General features: G+C 46.9%; 1 protein-coding gene across 3 annotated transcripts in view; it reads right to left on the bottom strand.

Annotated features, from left to right (window-relative positions):
- LOC128932910 (TRPM8 channel-associated factor 2-like) overlaps positions 1-17977 on the bottom strand; it is a 24305-nt gene continuing 6328 nt past the window's right edge. For all 3 annotated transcript variants that reach the window (XM_054269647.1, XM_054269645.1, XM_054269646.1), the window contains 7 exons: positions 14322-14955; positions 10276-11246; positions 7699-7793; positions 6550-6763; positions 4960-5199; positions 2753-3090; positions 1-1207 (listed from right to left, as the gene is read on the bottom strand). In XM_054269647.1, coding sequence (XP_054125622.1) covers positions 962-1207; positions 2753-3090; positions 4960-5199; positions 6550-6763; positions 7699-7793; positions 10276-11246; positions 14322-14938 — 2721 coding nt within the window. In that variant the 5' untranslated portion in view covers positions 14939-14955 and the 3' untranslated portion in view covers positions 1-961. The remainder of the gene's footprint in view (positions 1208-2752; positions 3091-4959; positions 5200-6549; positions 6764-7698; positions 7794-10275; positions 11247-14321; positions 14956-17977) is intronic.

Consider the following 17977-nt stretch of genomic DNA (forward strand, 5'->3'; position numbering starts at 1 on the left):
TATTTTTTATTTTTTACTGATACATAAGGAATAGGCTGGGACTAGCGAGCTTTTAGGCTAAGCATTAACATGCTTGCCAAAACCCAGAATAGCTGAGCAATTATGAAAGAGCTGGGAGTAACATGAGCTTTTGTTGCACCTTGAAAAGGCTGGTCCTCTGTCTTGATGAACTGTTGTCTTCCTTCTCCCTGCTCCCTCAGGCTGTCAGGTGAGTGCCTGGATTTTAACCTTGGATGAGTCCACGAGCTAAACCTTTACTGACTACAATCAAGTCACCTCCCTGCTTCCACTCTCTCCTCTTCATTGGCATGCATCTTGCTGTCAGGCTATGGTTGAAGGACAGCTAAAACTTATAATTGACTTGTTCACATAAAGATGAATGCTGGGTCACACAGTCATAGAATGTAGGAAAGAATCTACAGCATTTCAGTATCAATTATGCATTATATAGCCTGTATATATGCATTATAAGGCCGCTTTCACAACAGCTGCTGTGAAATTCTGCATAATAAGAGGAATTAAAAATTAGGGATTTTAGAGTAACAAAAATAATTGTGAAAATCTCATGTTACTGAGATTATATTAAGAATACAATGTTGTGGAGGCTAATATTTGCTTTAAAGATATCTATTCCCATGGTCCAGGGACTGCTCCACCCAGAAAACTTCCACTTCATCAGAGAAAGGTTCTGTAGGAACTAAATCAACTCAGAACTACATTCTTCCTGAGGTGAAGCACCTGGAACAAAGCTCACTGATTATTTAACCCTTCAGAAGATAGCTTAGGTGGTTGCTGATCTGCTGATCCTTGTTGAATTTCTGTTGGGCCTGGCCTCCACTGGCAGCAAGAAGCTGAAGAATCCAGCATAAATCCAAGCACACAGTGATCTATCATGTAGATACACATGGAGATAAAGATAGGCCATAGCTAGTATAAGAACCAAGATTTAGGTAGTTTTCCTTTATGGTCTATAGGATCTCATTGGATCCTGTTCCCAGCTGGGTAGAGAGGACAGTTCCACAGACAGTTCTTTCTTGATAGGCCATCCCCAGGCTGTAAAGAATGGAGCCAAATTCTTATTCACCTGCTGAGAAAACTTCTGTGCCCACAAGTTCATCTTAGAAGTGTTGTCTTTTGGGATCTTGGAGATTTTCTGGTAGTCAGAGAAGAGGTGGGTGAAGGGGTCCCAACCAAACCCTTCCTGCAGCTGATGAAAAACAATACAGTGTACAAAGAGTTATCATTTCACTGGCATTATTCCTGTGTTACACACAGTAGAAAATTCCACGGGGTTTCTGCAGTATCTTTTAAAATGAATGCAAATTTAGATGAAAGCATCTAGGCTTTTCAGGCTTCAGAGCATAACTAACAGCACTAAAGTACAGAAAAATACCTCCCCATTACAGTGATCTCCCAAAACAAACAGAGATCAAAGATATACTGGGAGTAGCTAGAAGTGTCAGTAATTTATTATATAAACTGCTGCTTTGTGAAAACAGTATCAGAGGGGACACTGACAGAATAGCTGGAAAGAAGGGGCATAGGAGAACAAGGAGTATTGAGAAAGAGGGAGGGAGAGATTATGAACAGGGCATGCTTTGCCTAAGAGTAAGAACAAAAGGAGTTCATACAGAAAAACTGCTGCTGCAGAATTAGAACTGTTCTTCCATGCCTCATTTATTCCAGCAGTCCTGTTAGTAATCAGGCAGGAGATGAGACATCCCAGCCTACAAGCGTGGGTGAGGCAGCAAGGCAGTGGCCAAACTGGTAAGGTATTGTGGGAAAATTTCTCCCCTTAAAACTGTTCCCCTCTGTATAAATATTTTGTTATTGTTTGCACCAAAAATCCTCAGAGGATGACTCTTCAGCTTGACCATGCAGATGCTTATTTGGGATGTGGAGAAGTCAGGATCAATACCCCTCCAGTAAATGCACTTCTCCTCACGTGAAGTGTGAGAGCTCTCAGACAAGGGAGCTGAGGAACACTCATCTCACAACAGTCAGTACCTTAAGCATCATAATGGACATCTGCTTTGCAGTTCCCAGTTAAAATCAGCTGAGTGCTCTCTCCATTAGGCTAATAGTTTCTAGGAGGATTAAGGGATAGGGGGAATTTCTCTTGCATGCTTCCCAAGAGAATGCACTTTAATCTAGGATAGGGTTCATGTTTTAGAGTCTCGACCACAGTGAGGGATCCAGTTCTGTGTGCAGGAGGACAGGCTGAGCCCATCCTCTTGCCACTTGCTGGACTACACTGGCTCCACTCAGTGCACTGGATGATATGAACACCCTCCTATCTGTAAGTTTTCTAAAAGGCCATGTAACTCACCAGGAGATTGTTCAAAGCCTGGCTCTTCTAGACACTTTACAGTGCCAAGGTTTTTTGACAACTAGCCCACCATCCCACAGGAAATCTGCGGTGGATTAAAGAGCTGGGCCCAAGATTGACCCTCCTTTGCCCATGTTGTATAACAAGCAGCAGTTCCTGTTTCTCTTCCAGGGAGAAAGATTAGTACATTGCACTGAGCTATCTCCCTGAGTGGCTAAGCCCAAATCTGACAAAGGAAGGTTTTCAGGAGACCTCAACTTTAGGCACTCTGCCTCTTTACCTCTCAGGTGCGTTCTGGGCCCAAGATAAACCCTCTGACAGTAATCAAACACTTACAAGGCTTCACAGCTACAGTCAGCAGGCAGCAGACATCCCTCTGACAGGGTGACTGCACTAAGAACACACACACATTTTCCCTGTTACCTGCAGGTATGTCTCCAGAGCAGTCCACACGTTCCAGTCCTTTAGCTGAGCACCTTTCTTCAGATAGTCTTTTATCCTTTCCTTGCGGCACTGTGGCCTGAGTGCCTGATGGGCCTCATGCCTGGGAATGCCCAGCACCTCCTCATGAACATAGACAGACCAGAGGTTGCATGTGGCCTCTGTGGTATGAGGGGGGAACTCCCATGCCTGCTGCTGTTGATTGTGTCCCAGCTCATGGATGGGACCCCAAAGACCAGTAGTTTGCATGTGCTCCACGTCTAACATCTCCTTCACTGAATCCAGGTGGCCCATGATGGGGTAGCCAGCATGCATCCAGCCTGCAGGACAGACAGGGAGCAAAATGTCATTTTGTGCTCACCTCAGTGCTTCTCAGATGTAAATGATTATTGTATTTTTTTCATTTCTCTAGAGCTTTTCCTCCATCTCACAAATAACACTTTTTTATTACCATAAATGACCAACTTTTCCCAGTGTGACGTAAGGAAATACATCACATTTCACCCTAACAACAGATAGTGACCGTTAAACAGTCTAACAAGCAAAGGCAGGACTGAACCATCAGTTAAGTGCAGTTCTGCCTGCTTTTCCTTTTTATATATAAATGTACACTCATGGTTGGACTCATGAGGTTGAGGGTGAGGAGAAAAGCCTGACTATTGCCCAGAACACCCCTGAACTCCCACAGGCTGAGCACAGTCGACACCAATGTAACCATGCAATGATGTGACTGAGCACCATGGCACTCCTTGGGTGTTCCTATGTAGAGTGGATACTGCAGGCCTGCACTTCAGTGGTCACTGGTGAGGATGAGACACATGGAAAACACATGTGAGTCTGTCATGCTTAAGGACTACACAGCCTGTCATACTTAAGGCTGTTCTTAGCCCTGCAGGATAGCTATTCCATAAACAACCTCCCAGCAGGTTCCTAGGCAAGAAACATGCACTGCAAGGGATTTTACTTCTGCCTCTTTGGTGTCTTCTTCCCTAATTGGCCCTCCTGGAAGATTCCCAAAACTTCATGCAAGAGCAATGCCCCCACATTCAAATACCTGTTGTGCCAGGGTATAAGCAGCCCTTTACACAGAGGGAGCCTGGTGAATGAACAGGAATGGCAATCCCCCTCCTGCAGGAACTAGGGATCATAGAATGTGAATGGTCTGGAACTAGTTTCTGCAGGAACTAGTGAAGATCTTGAGCTTTCTCTTTTTTAATAAGAGGGATATATGCAATTAGCCATCACCAGCACCCAAAAAGTTCAGATCCAGAAATGTGAGTGAAACCATTTCGTCCACCCAAGCCAAAAGAAATTTTATGTGTGTAGACTGGCATTTGCTCAGCATAGCAAAACCTAACACTCCCAAGATGTGCCACAAATTCTTTCCATTGTAGCTTAGCAAAAGTTTAGGGCATCAGGGTTCATGCCAAGCTGTTGTCTCATTGTGGGATGATGAATTTAACCGTGATGAATTAAAGTTTTTTTTTAAAAAAACAACTGAGTAAAATTTTTATTGCAAAGTTCCATGTTTACTATATCATTTGATTCTTGATTGAAGGCACACAGTTCATAACTGGAAAAGCTGGAGTGGGGTAACATCAGCTGCAAAAATACACACTCCTGGGCTTTGACAGCAACACTGGATCTGCTTCCAGATGTGTGCCATCATCTCAGGCACACATCTTTTCAGGCTAAGCTTTGCCCACAATAACCTTTGTGGAGCCCACCTCCAGCAAGTAGGCACACAGAGGTTTAAAATTGTCACTGAACACATGAGAACACTCCTGTGGCTGAGCCAGAGAGAAAATAGAAATCAGGTCACTGCTTCCCAGCTGTACTGGCTCTGCAGTGCATTCAGGAGGGAGAATGGATAGCTGCATGTGAGCTAAAGCCACTGCAGTCAGCAGCTCTGCATCGTAACACACCCCAACAGGAGAACAGCTAAGGAGACACCACCAGTTTTGAGAGCAGGGAGGCATCTGCAAAGGTCAGTATGTTTTCCAAGCCCTGCCTTACCACATTTCCACCCTGATGGAGCAGCTCACAATTATGCAAGGGTCACAGTCATTTAACACCTCACATATGTTCCCAGTCTGGTTTTAGCAATATAAACCTTGAAGGAACAGACACTGCTGCTAGAGGCCACTTGCCTCTTAGCCCTGGAGAAGGCCATATGGCATTGTACCCACCACATGAGATCTGCACATCTGTTACAATCCTCTCTGGCCTTGGGAACTTTGCTGGCACGGCTGCCAATGTGCTTATGGCCACCATGATCTTGTCCCACAGGGTCAGCAGCGGCCGTGGGCTCTCCATGTGGCGGACGCTGTCGGAAGGCACCGTCAGGATGAGATTCTCAACAGCCAGCTCTGCCCAGGGAGCAGGGTAGTGCCGGATACAGGCCTCCCACTGCCTTTCACAGGTCTCCCCTAAAGAAACAACACAGAAAATCAGTTGAGCACAAGTCTGACTTTTGAGCATGCTCACAGAGGTCAAGCTCAGAGAAAGACAGCAGGTCGTGAAAATTTCTTGGAAAACAGTATGTGGTAGTTGCATGACTGTGGGTGGTGGCTGTTACATAGCCAGTCCTCAATCTGTTCTTGGGAAGCCTCCTCAGGCTCTTTAATAGGTAGGGAACAGAAAAGGACTGGCATATAAGAGAGTAGCATAGCAAGAACAGATCCCTGTTTTGTATCAGAAAACAAGAGACATCAAGTTTCTCCAGTGTCTCATTTCTTTTTGTCCAGCAGAGTTGCTGTTTCACATAACAATGCTGGCTCTGTTCAGTTTGGAGAAGAGAAGAGAAGAGAAGAGAAGAGAAGAGAAGAGAAGAGAAGAGAAGAGAAGAGAAGAGAAGAGAGAAGACTGCTGGGAACATGGGGAATTCATCAGAGATATCTTGTAGGATCTAGAGATGGCCATATGAGGGCACAGTAAAGCAGGCAGAGCACAAAGCATGCTTTGCCGTGCTGCCTCTCCCCAGCACAACGGTTTCCATCAGAAATAACAACTCCAGCTCCAAGAAATGTGGGTGTGGACAAACCCTGCCCATTTTGTGAAAGCTCTTTCACCTACTCCCAGCCACTTAGCAGGCTCAGAGTGACTAACCCAGAAGCAGAGATTCACAAATTGTAGAATAGTTTGGATGGAAGGGACCTTAAAGGTCATCTGTTTCAACCCTCTCGCTATGACCAGGGGAGACATCTTCAACTAGATCAGGTTGCTCAGAGCCTTGCCCAATTTGACATTGAATGTTTCAAGGAAAGCATCCATCATCACTTCTTTGAGCAAGTAGTTTCAATATTCCACCATCCTCATAGTAAAAAATTTTCTTCCTTATACATAATCTGAATCGAGCTTCTTTTAGTTAAAAACCATTGCCCCTTGTCCAACTGCAACAGGTCCTGCTAAAGGGTCTGTCCCCATCTCTCTTGGACTTGCCCTTGGTGAAGCTGTGCTGGCTGTTCCAAATCAGCTCCCTGTCCTCCAGGTGCCTTAGCATAGCATCTAGGAGGGTTTGTTCCATGAACTTTCCAGGCACAGAGCTGAGGCTGACAGGTTGGTGATTCCTGGGGACTTCCCTCCCACCATTCTTAAAAATTATTAGAAAAATGGGAATCACAGAGGACAGCATCGTAAGGAAAATAAATCTGGGTTTTCCTAAATCCAAGCATTTCTAAGGCCTTCCTAAGCACAGGATCATCTTTCCTTTCAGTCACTGGGACAACGACATCTGTGAGCAGCCCTCAGGCAAAAAGCACCAAGGTAAACAAACCTACCCAGCTTGAAGAAAGGAGCTCTGACTGCCCCTTCCACCGTGATGGGCACGCTCCCCAGTGCACTCTTTGCTGGTACTATGATGTAAATGAGGCCACCCCAGAGGCAGGAAACGGATTGTTTCTGGCAGGAAACATCACAGGTGCGGATTACCACTGGGGCCCGTTTCAGCTCCTTGGCTCCAGAGAGGTCATCCGTGTGACACCCAACCTGCACCTGGCAAGCAGAAGAGTAGGAACAGCTGGTCAAAGGTGCGCCAGTGTGAGCTGGCAGACTGACCTCAGCACCCACTGAGCACTGTCCCTGCAGAGCACGCACACAGAAGCAGCCTTCTGACTCCAGCCTAGTCCCTAGCTCAGTCTTACAGCTCTTCTCCCAGTATTCCTGGCCCAATTGCATCCTTCACCAGCAGGTCAGAGTCCTGCAGTGACTTCTTCCACTGCACTGCACTTGCATTTATGATTCCTCCACCCTTCCCCAGCGTCAGAGGCACTTCCTATAACATCATTTGGAGAGATGTGGTCATGACTGGCTTCTTTTACTGCGCCTCCTCCTTAGAGCTCTTATAATAAAACAGACAGCACGTGGCTGCAGGATCAGACAGAAGCACCTGAGTTAACTTTGCATTTCAGCTGCTTAAGGGAGGTCACTGCAAAAAATATCCAAGAAGGTAAGCATTTGCTTCTGTTGTATTTTGCAGAGAACAGGATCCCAAGTAACAGTGCCTGTCTCATCTGGATACATCTACATGAGCAGCAGTGACAGCACTGTCAAAGGAATTTATGAGAGATCTGGAGAGATGGAATAAAGTTTGGTTCATAGAAGGGCCCAAGTACTTATCCTGGACCTAGAAATAATCTTGATCAGGCTTTTTTGCACCATAACAGAACAAAAACCAACAGCCCTCAAGCAGCAGCCACACTCAGTTATCCCGCCAGCACACAGGGAGGGAGGAAGGCAAAAGAAAAGAGAAAGGACACAAGGTGAAGAAATTATGACAAAGCATTTTAAGTGCCACAGGGTGGCAGCAGTAGGAAAGGGCGGGGAAGGTTAGAAAAAGCCATTAGGAGAAAACCCCTCCCCGTGCTATTTTTGAGTTCTAACCCGACAATTACACCGGTGTAAACCAACGCCAAGCAGAGAGAGTTCACCTTCAGGCCCGCACCGACCACCAGGCAAGGGCACGTTATCACTGCTGTGTGCCCTTCGGGGAGGTAGAGTCCTGTGCTCCTCCAGGCTGTCTTTCCTAAAAGATAACAGAACACAGTCCTGAACAGTCAAGCCCTTCTTTGTCTGGACCATTGCAGATCCTGGAGATTTCAAGTTGCAACAGGAGAATAATCTTCTGTCCTTTCCTTTTCCCTTGCTCTACTCTCACAGAACCATCTCGCATTTACCCATCTCGTCAGAAATACAGTTTCAAAGAAATGAACAAAATCATCACACCATTAGCAAGCAAGCCCATCCGGATTTACACTTCTGGAAATGCCAAGTTTAAGTGTGCTTAGTAGTATCTTCTAAAAATGAGAAGGGAAAAAAAAAAGAGAAAGTAAGCCAAAACCCCAACACTTCCTACACCCAGACCCTCTTATCCTCAAGACCTCATAAGAGGTGCCAGCTATGGTGGGATTACACAATTGAAGTTGTAATGATCATAAAACATTTCCCAAATAACAGACTGACGGTGGCATCGCATTTTTCCTTAGTGACTGGTCCAGCACAAACTGGAGCCACAGGAATTGTCATTTCTCTGTGCTAGGTGTACCTGTAAGAAGGGTACCACCACAATTCAGCATGTTTCTAGACAGTCTTCCCATGGAAATGCAAGTCTCCTCAGCATAAATCTTGCAATTTACAGAATTTACAGTGCAAAACTGATCCATCTCTACTGTACTGATCAGGCAGATTCCACTCCCTAGTTCTGACATAAAGTTTACTTAGGTATATTTCAATCCAAATACCAGAAGTCCTAAAAACAGTTGAACTGTCATTAAGCACCCAACTTACAACCTTTCCCATCATCCATGAAAGCAGAACCAGTTTTGTCAAGCAAAACCTAATCCAATGAAAAATGCAAATTAGACTATATCACAGTGTGTTACCAGTTTATCTCGGTTTTGCTGAATTTGTACCAAAGGCAGTATTGAAATGGTGCTCAGGGTTTCCTAGCTTTTCTTTCTTTTTCATTTATGTGAAATGTCACAAATTCTGAGTATTTCCTGCTTCTGTCCTGACTCATTATTAAAACCAGTGAGAAGTTATTCTACAACTTTTCTCTCTGCACAGCCACTGCACTCAGACATTGCCGTTCCAGAACAGCCTCTTTTATCTCATTGTAATGATTTGGAAACAACTCCTCTAAATCATATTCTAATTTAAAAACTCTGTCTAGGGGACAAAAGTTACTAGTGGAATTTAACCCAGAGTTTCAACATATCAGTTGTAAGCAGGAATCTCAGCAAGCTTGTGGGAACTCAGCACATCATTCCTGATGTGCAGAGTCACCGAGACCACTCTTGGGGGGCTTGGAAGTCCTGGAACGTTGCCAGAAGTGTTTGGTGGCTAGACTTTGATCCTGCACAGGAAGCAACACCTGTATGAGGATGGGAGGATCACACGGGGATAAATGGTGAAGGGATAGATTAATTATAGAGTGAAAACACAGGTTTTAGAATCTCGGTACAGGGGGGTTCTAGGGGACAAGATGGAGGAATTAGGGCATGTCCTGTCCTTCTTCTTCTTCTTCTTGTCATCCATCTTTGATGGTGATGGTGGCACTTTGAGATTGGTTCTTACCGAATGTGCACTTGTCAATAAGGGTGAAAGGTATTGGGGAGAAAAGGTAAATATCTTACACGTAGTTTTTGGTATAAAGATAAGTGACCGCCCCGAGGGCAGTCAGTGTGCTCATGGCTGGCTTGCTGTGCGGACCTCTGTCGGGCCGGGAGAAAATATTGTAGATAAGAATTAATAAACAACACTGAAGAACTGAAAAACCTGAAGACTCCTTTCGTCCTTTGGAGCGTGGGCTGCCCCAAGGCCATCCAGAGCCTTTCCAGGCCATTAGAACAGCCGAGGGACGGGACAAAGGCTGGTACAGATACAAGGTCTAAGCTTAGACAAATCATTTATGGTGTATTTACTCAATACTTTGGCTTCAATGTGGTGTCAGCCCAAGAAGTTCGTAGCATATTTCCAGCCTGTTCCACCCCCAAAAACCAGATCTTTTCTCCATTGTGCTGATACACCAAGCTGTGGGACTGTGCTATAACTCAGGCTGAAATTACCTAGATAACAAATAAACTTTTTGTTTCTAACTCCCACCTCTGCGTAGGATGGATCCATAGATGGCTATATCAGCACAACTATGGGAACAGCAACCTGCAGTGTGGAGTCCAGGGCTTCTCAGAGAAGCTTTCTTGCCAAAACCATTGTGCCATGCAACTGCCCTGCAGTACCACTTGTTGGGAGTTCTTCTCCTGTCAGTGCCTGTGCACCAACCGGGAGGAAGCAGGACTTCCATGGGGTGTTTCAGGTGCTAAAATCAGGGCTGGCCACAAAAGGAGCCTGTCTGCCACTGCACTGAGCTCAGTCTCCTCCGAAGGCCAAGGTGAAATTGCACATCTGTGCCCATGCTCAGGCATACACTGACACAGGCACACTGAGGGCAGGCACCCCAGTGATCCCAGCAACAGGATGCCTTGAGAGGAAGAGAGATAACTCCTCACCTGGGTTTGTGCCATCGATTTCCACAGTGACAGGGCAGGCACAGACCCCAGCAGCAGATTTCTGCACCAGGGCAGCGCTGTCTGTCATGGTGAGGGACAGCTCAGTCGCCATGCACAGAAGCACTGCCTCTTTGGAGTTGCTCTTGACGGGGCAGTGCCTGCCGACCTGCGGGATCCCAGTCCTCTTGAGCACTTTGGTCAGGATGCGGTGCAGCGAGGCGTACGCCGGGCAGTCGCGGGCTGGGATGTGCAGGAAGGCAGCGCAATCCTTTGCCAGGGGGTGCAGCCAGCCCTTCAGGGGCTCTGTGAGCTCCTGATGTCCCTGCAGCTGCGTGCTGAAGAGCAGGAGCGCCCTGCGGAAGTGGTAGTGCTCCCCCGGCCCCAGGGCTGGGTACTTGGCTGCCTGGCCGCACTGCCCCAGGATGCTCAGCCCAAAGCGGTTCAGGATCCTGTTGCCAGGATATTTTGCCACAGCAGCTTTGCCAGAGTTCTGAGAAGCCCAGTACCAGGCCTGGCCCCCCACCAGCAGGCCACCTCCCTCTGCCACGAAAGCGTGGATCCTCTCGGCTTCTTTGTCACCGTAAGAAGTGCAGCAGTACACGCTGATGTCACCTGCCAGCTGTGACACCTGCGACTTCACCTCTGCCTGAGACAGCAGGCTACACAGCTTCTCCAGGCTGGGATCCACCCCCACCAGCCCCTTCCTGCCGGCATCCAGCCAGGAGACAGCATTGAGCAGGAATCTGGCCAACTTTGGGGAGAACAGTTGGCCCTCATGGGTGGCCACCACCACGCGGCCGCGGCCATAGCGTGCGGCAGCCAAGAGGCAGCGCTGGGAGCTGTCCAGGCACAGCGGGAAGGCCAAGGCTCCGTGCACCAGCAAGGTGGAGGGGATGCCCCCCGTCACCAAATCCAGCTCCGGCACACCGCGCAGGAGAAACTCGGCGTCATGGCTCAGGTTGGCCTGGTGCCTGCAGAACCAAGAGAGGTCCAGGTTAGCCCCCAGCCCAGAACCCTTGGCACAAAATGACTGGAGCCATAGCTGAAACTTAAGGAGTTATCTTCTTGATTTCACAGTGTCCTAGGTTGACTATATGCTTTTATCCCTAGTAGTCTTGTTCTGTTTATGCTGAATAATAAATTTTGCACCTTTAGGACTTGTTGCAGAGAGTGAAGGGGCAGAGAAGAAGCAGCAATTTGTCCTCAGACACTGCACTCACTCCTCCACATTCCTGCTCCTGGACTGTGTTGTCTGCGGATGGACAGACAGCGGGACAGAGCTCTCCTTTGTTTTAGTTAGTTTTAGCTAGCTGAGGCAAAGCAGTTCCCTGGCCTGTGGGTTTTTTCCCTTTCTCTGGAGCTGTTCAAAGCTGCTCTGGCCTGAACACCAGCTGGGCACCGGCAGCTCACACCTGGGGCCCACCGGGCCGGGCCTGGGCCGCGGCATTTCCAGCGCCTGAGGGACTGATCAGAGACTGAGTGAGCTGAGCTGCAACCCAGGGAGGGGGTTTTCTCAGTTTGTCATCTCTTTTGGAGCAGCAAGGGGTTTTACTGTTTAATATTATTTAGGTTTCATTGTTTATTAAACAGTTTTTTTCCACTTTTCTCCAAGGAGGTATTTCCTCCCAAACCGGTTGGGGCGAGGGACCAATTGAATCTGCTGTCCTAGAGGAGCCCCTCTGGGGGTTCTCTTCAATATTTGCCCTGAACCAGGACACAGAGAATATTCTGAGTTGGAAGGATCACTGAGTCCAACTCTTAAGTGAGTGGTCCATACAGGGATCAAACTCCCCTCCTTGACACTATTAGTAGCACCACGTTCTAACCAACTGAACTATTCTCAGTGGCCATCCTTGCCTCTTCTTTCTCCTTCATCGCAGGACATCATGCTGTCAGCTCTTTTGTTAAAAAAAAAATCCGTCAATGCCTCATTTTCCTCCTTTTAAAGCCTCAGTTGTTACAGCCAAGCAAATCTGTAGGAATCTCAGCCCTCATTTAAAAATTGGAATAAATAAGTCAAAAGGAAGCTTCTAGACCTCTGTCTTTGAAGAGCCACTTGAAAATCTAAATACATTGCAGAAATTAAAAAATCAGACCCTTCATAGTTTTTTAAACTACAGATTTAAACTGCACATAATGTGGGAATCAGCATATCTCCTCTAAGAGAAACTTCCTCTATTTGCCCCACCCTAGGCTTAATGAACTAGGCGAGCCCAAAAGATTTCTGTGCTTTTCCCAAGCTCTGTCACTGCTGAGAACTGAAGAAAGGGGTGCTGGGACAGATGGGCTACATAGACAGGCAGACACACAGCTAGACAAATCATGAATGACTGGAAATTGAATTAGAGCCTTAACACATATACCTCACATTACCTCACATTGTCAGTGTCCACAATAAAAAGAGATTAGGCTGTGCAAGGCTCTCTTATCTCTGCTATTTTCATATAACTCCTATGTGTCACTGTGTGGAAAGACACGCTGAATTACTCTCATTTGCTTTGTGTACACTTTCCCCTGGTTCTGCCAAACAGTTTTCCCCCAACACCTGTGAAGGATCTGTTGCTACAAGGCCATTGCTGCCAACTCAGTGAGAATAAATGATGCTGCCCTTCCTCATGCCCGTAGGACAGGAATTAAATCTGCAGCTCTTCTTTGGTTATTACTTTACTGAGACCCTTTGTCACACAGAGCATGTGTCCAGACATATGGCACAGCTCTTGTCTCAGACTGAAGCCTGATTCTCTGCACACAAATCTGGCAAGACCCAGATGTACAGAGTTGTTGTGTTACACAGAAATTGGAGATCTAAATTTCTCTGTGCCTCTGGATTCAAACAAAACCCCCACAAAAAAACCTCAACAAGGTGTAATTCACCCTTAGTTACCATTTGAAGTCTTGTTAATTGTGATGTAATTTTTCTCCTGAATTCCCCACCCCTTTCCCTCTTCCATGCCTTGTGCATGAAGCAGTGGGAATGTGCTTTTGCAGTGCAGGTGGTAACATGAAGCAAGCAACAAATTTTAATTAAGAAACCTGATTTATTAGCTGCGCCCTAAGCATTTCACTGAATTAAACAGCAGAGCTCTCTACTACCTTTACCAGAAAACAACAGAAAGTATCAGATCCCATTAATTGTTTGAAAATATTAGACATTTAGCATTCTACATCCACAAGGAAAAGGCTGTGAAGGAAAGACTTGCAGGGAGTTTTACTGTAATTGCTGTGGCTGTCACTACAGTGAAATGAAGCTGCCACACAGAGGAAGTGCAGCAGCACTAATGCTCCTTGGAGAATCTGCTGTGCCTTATGTAACTTAGCAGAAAGTGGCATGAGAAAGAGCCTGGCACAGCCACTGGCAAGGGGAGGAAGAGAGCAGGGCAACATCCAGGTCTCCAATGCCTGGTCAGTTGTGCAATACGAGCCCTGAGTTTTACACCTGATAATCCAGAACCCAAAGAGCCAGGCTGGAATCCCAAACAAACTGAGATTTCTTGCCCACAGCCTGTTTCAGAAGCTGAGAAGGGAGGCGGCACCCAGCCTCAGCTCTGGCCAGCTCCAGGGGCTTACCTGCAGAAGCAAATTCCTGCAAGGAACAGGCTAAACAGGTTTGGCAGATGTCAGCCAGAGCCTGGCCCAGAGAGCTGTCCTGCTGCTTCATCTCCAGCATGGTTTACAGCTGTGGGGAAGTTGCCCTGAATGTAGGGATGTGTGGGGAGAAGGAGTTCCTCCTCCTATCCCTGTTTTGCTGCATTTCACTCGGGTACACTTGATCAAGCAGGCTGTTCTAAAAGATGCCTCCTCTCATTTCCTTCTCTGAGCATGGATTCCCTGGGCCTGGTCCTGCTGCCCAGGAAGCAGTTGAAGACAGCATTCTTTCCAATTGCAAAGAATGGTCCTCTTTAAATTGGAAGGCAACAATTCCATGCTGGTTATTAAAGAACCAGCATTTACCATCACCCTCACCTCTCACCTCCCAAATCTTCTACAAACAACTCACCCACATAACCTAACTGCTGCTTTAAAGAGAGGGCAACTCAGGTACTCACGGGACAACTAATGGGATCTTGGGAATCTTCTTGGCCACTTTGAAGACGCCTTTTTCCACAGTGTTTCCTGTGAAGTACACGCCAGCCATGCTGGTCACCTGGTTCCCAGGGAATTCGAACAGCACCTTCTCCTTGCCGTGTTGACTCGCCCAGTACCAGGCTTGGCCTCCAACAAGCAGCCCTCCACCCCCTTTGACAAAGTCCATGATGCCTCTGGCCTGGGAGCTGTCATAGGCATCCATACAGAACACCCCCATGGACGGGCTCGGCTTTGCCTCCACCTGCACTCGGGTGCCAGCCTCGAGCAGCACCTGGGACAGGGAATCCAACCGAGGATGAACCCCAACCACGGCCTCCGGGCAAGGCTTGAGCCACACCATGGCATTCCTGAGGAACTGGGAGAACTTGGGGCTCTTCAGGATTCCTTCATGGGAAACGACCACCATCCGGCCCTTGCCATACTGTGAGACCGCAATCAGGACCTGCTTCTTGGCGCTCAGGAGCACAGGGAAGGCGTCCTCTCCAACAAGGAGCAGCTCACAGGGAACAAAGCCTCCCGTGAAGTCCCACGGCCCGACACCATCCACTAACCGCTCGTAGGTAGCACAGGGTTTCATCTCCAGGACACTCCTGTCTGGTGGAGAGAAGAACAACCTCTATTACAGTGAAGTTCAGCAATAAGGAACAGCTGTAACAACCCCCTGGAGCAATTTTTTTGTCAGCTAGTAGGAACTCCAAACAAAGAGGAGTCAGATTTGCGGATACTTTTTTGGAGATTCGGTTTGTTTGCCATTTTGTTTGTTTGTTCACTTGTTTTAGCTTTGTTACCACACCATTTACATACTTAAATAGAAGTGACAAGTATACCATGATTAGGGAGACAAAATGTCTGTTTCAACACATTCTACTATGCACTAGGGAGGAAAACAGGGAAATAAAGGTATTCACTGTCCCATTAACAATTTATTTGAAGAGGGAGAGTGCCAGAAGGTCCAGGAAGTCTACTAGGAACTTGTATGGTAGAGGTGGTTTACACAGGAACAGCCAGAAAATGAAAAGGCTGTATCAACACAATGCACAATATAATTCAAATATGTCGTTCACATTTTAGCTCCTACTTGGATAGGTACAGAGCTACATGCTGCTGCTGCAACATGTACTTTTCTACTTCCATTTTAGCACTATAAGCCTGTGCTTAGTATTAGGAGGTGCTGTGAGGGAGAGGAAAGTCAGCAAAAATGCTGGAGATGACCAGCTTTCCTGCAATAACTGTGAGTTTAAAGCACATAGTACCCATGAGAGCATGTCTGGGCACAGGAGATTAATGACCTAGTTCCCTGATCCAAACAGTTTTAAATCTCAATAAAATAATTTCTCTTTCCCATAGCTTTGTTTCATCTGTTCTCCCACCTGTGAAGTAAGGAGAGTGTACTGACCTCGATGCCAAGCCCTTTGAGGTCTCTGAGTGACACTGCTCTGTTAAGGCTCCCCTGGTTTCAAAGTTTGGCTCAGCTTTGTCCTGAAGTTGTCTTCTGCTGATCTGGAGCAGCTGTGGCTGTGCAAACAGGAAGGCTTTGAGGTATGAGACTCTGACCCAGTCCCACCCAGCTTGTGTCATTCAGGATTCAGAAGAGTGACTGAGCACAACACCTACAGCAAGGGAAGGAGCTGCTCTGAAGGGGCGTGGACCTTTCCCTGGCAGCATCCCTTGCCAACACCAGGCTTCACACACACTTCACAACTGGCTACCCTGAAAGCAAACCCTTGTCATCCAAACACAGGAAAATGGCAAGTCCTGGAGAAGCTGCATCCTTGATCTGGATTTGTCAGAAGCCCCAGGGTGCTTAGAAACAGCAACCTGATCTAGAATGACAGTATCACTTATCCTCTGTGGTCATGCCTGGAAGTGCTGTTTTTCACCAAAACTATCATAGGACTCCTCTATTGTCTTGCATATGATTCATGAGTCAAAGCTGATTCATGAGTCAATTTAACATGGGATTAACATGGGGATAAAAACCACAATGCCCAGTAACAAAGAGCTTGATTGCTGCCTTACTCTGAATCTCAGCTCTTTGTTGCTGGGTTTGAAGAAGCCCTACATGTAAAGGCACATAAAAGGTCTAAGTGCTTTAGGGTGTTTTACTACAAAGCATGCAGCAAAGCAGTAACGCAGCCTTGCAAAATACTGAGGGGTGTTTTGGTGATTTCTGTGGATTTGATACTAAAGTACCTATACTGACACATTGACCATGGTGCAAGGGAGAGGAAAAGTGGTTGGATAGTTTCAGCAACTCATATGAAGCTATAGAATCACAACTACTGAATGGTTTGGGTTGGAAAAGGACTTAAAAGAACATCTAGTTTCAAACCTTTTGCCATGGGCAGGGACACTTTTCACTAGACCAGATGCTCAAAGCCCCATTCAACCTGGCATTGAACTCTTCCAGGCGTGGGGCATCCACAGCTTCTGTGGGCAACCTGTGCCAGTGTCCTACCATCCTCGGTAGAGAATTTCTTCCTAATGTCTAATCTAAACCTGCCCTTTTTCAAGGCCTTCCCCCTTGTCCTGTCACTGCATGCCCTTGTAAAAAGTCCCTCTCTAGCTCTCTTGTAGCCCCTTTTAGGTGCTGGAAGGGGCTCTAAGGTGCTCCTGGAGCCTTCTCCAGTCTGAACAACCCCAACTCTCTCAGCCTGTCCCCATAGGAGCGGTGCTCCAGCCCTCTGATCATCTCTGGACTTGTTCCAAGAGCCCTGTGTTTTCCTTCTACTAGGAACCCCAGAGCTGGATGCATCACCCCAGGTAGGATCTCGCAAGAGCAGAGGAGCAGAATCCCCTCCCTTGCCCTGCTGTTCATGCTGCTCTGGATGCAGCCCAAGGCACAGTTGGTTTTCTAGGCCGTGAATGTACATTGCTAGGTCATGGACTCCTGGTCAAACCAACACTCTCAAGTCCTCCTTGGCAGGGCTGCTCTCAATTAATTCTCCATCCAGGCTGTATTTGTGCTTGGGATTGTCCCTCAGTTATTCTACATGGGGACAAATCACCGGACTAGGTTTGATATAAGATCAGCAAACTTCTTAGTCCCCACCTTTCTTATCACAGGATCTGAAAGCTAACATCCTACGCTCTCAGCCTAGGAACACTCCTGCTCCCTGGCATTTATCCAGAACAAGGAGTGGCTGTTTTGGAAAGGATGTTAATTCTCTTGACTGAAAGCAATTGAGACCATATAACAGAATTCCCAATTCCTATGTAATCACAATTTTTCCATTTAAATTGTGTGAAGCATTTCAGAGTGGAGGGAAGAAGCGCACATATTAGACCCCGAGCAGACACAACTACAGATGATCTCCTCTATCTAGACACAGAAGGGAGAAAACTCAGCAGGAACAGAGAACATACATGTCTAACAAGTATTGAAGGAAGGTGCAGAAGACTGAGCTGGCTGTCTCACATCAATTAGGAGGAAAAAACCACTAGACCTGAGCCCATATCGAAGGAAGATCTTGGCTCCTAGCTGCATCCTCTCTTAATGGGGAAGCAAAAATTCTCCATGACAATGTCCCAAGACAAAGATTCTGAATTCCTTGTCTTCCCTAATGCACTTTCCACCTCTCACCTCCAGAGAGTTCCTACTCCCTACAAAGCTGAG

Source organism: Melozone crissalis, unplaced genomic scaffold, assembly GCF_028551555.1.
Source record: "Melozone crissalis strain CALT ecotype California unplaced genomic scaffold, PUWL_Pcris_2 ptg000008l_1, whole genome shotgun sequence".
In the NCBI taxonomy this organism is placed as follows: domain Eukaryota; kingdom Metazoa; phylum Chordata; class Aves; order Passeriformes; family Passerellidae; genus Melozone; species Melozone crissalis.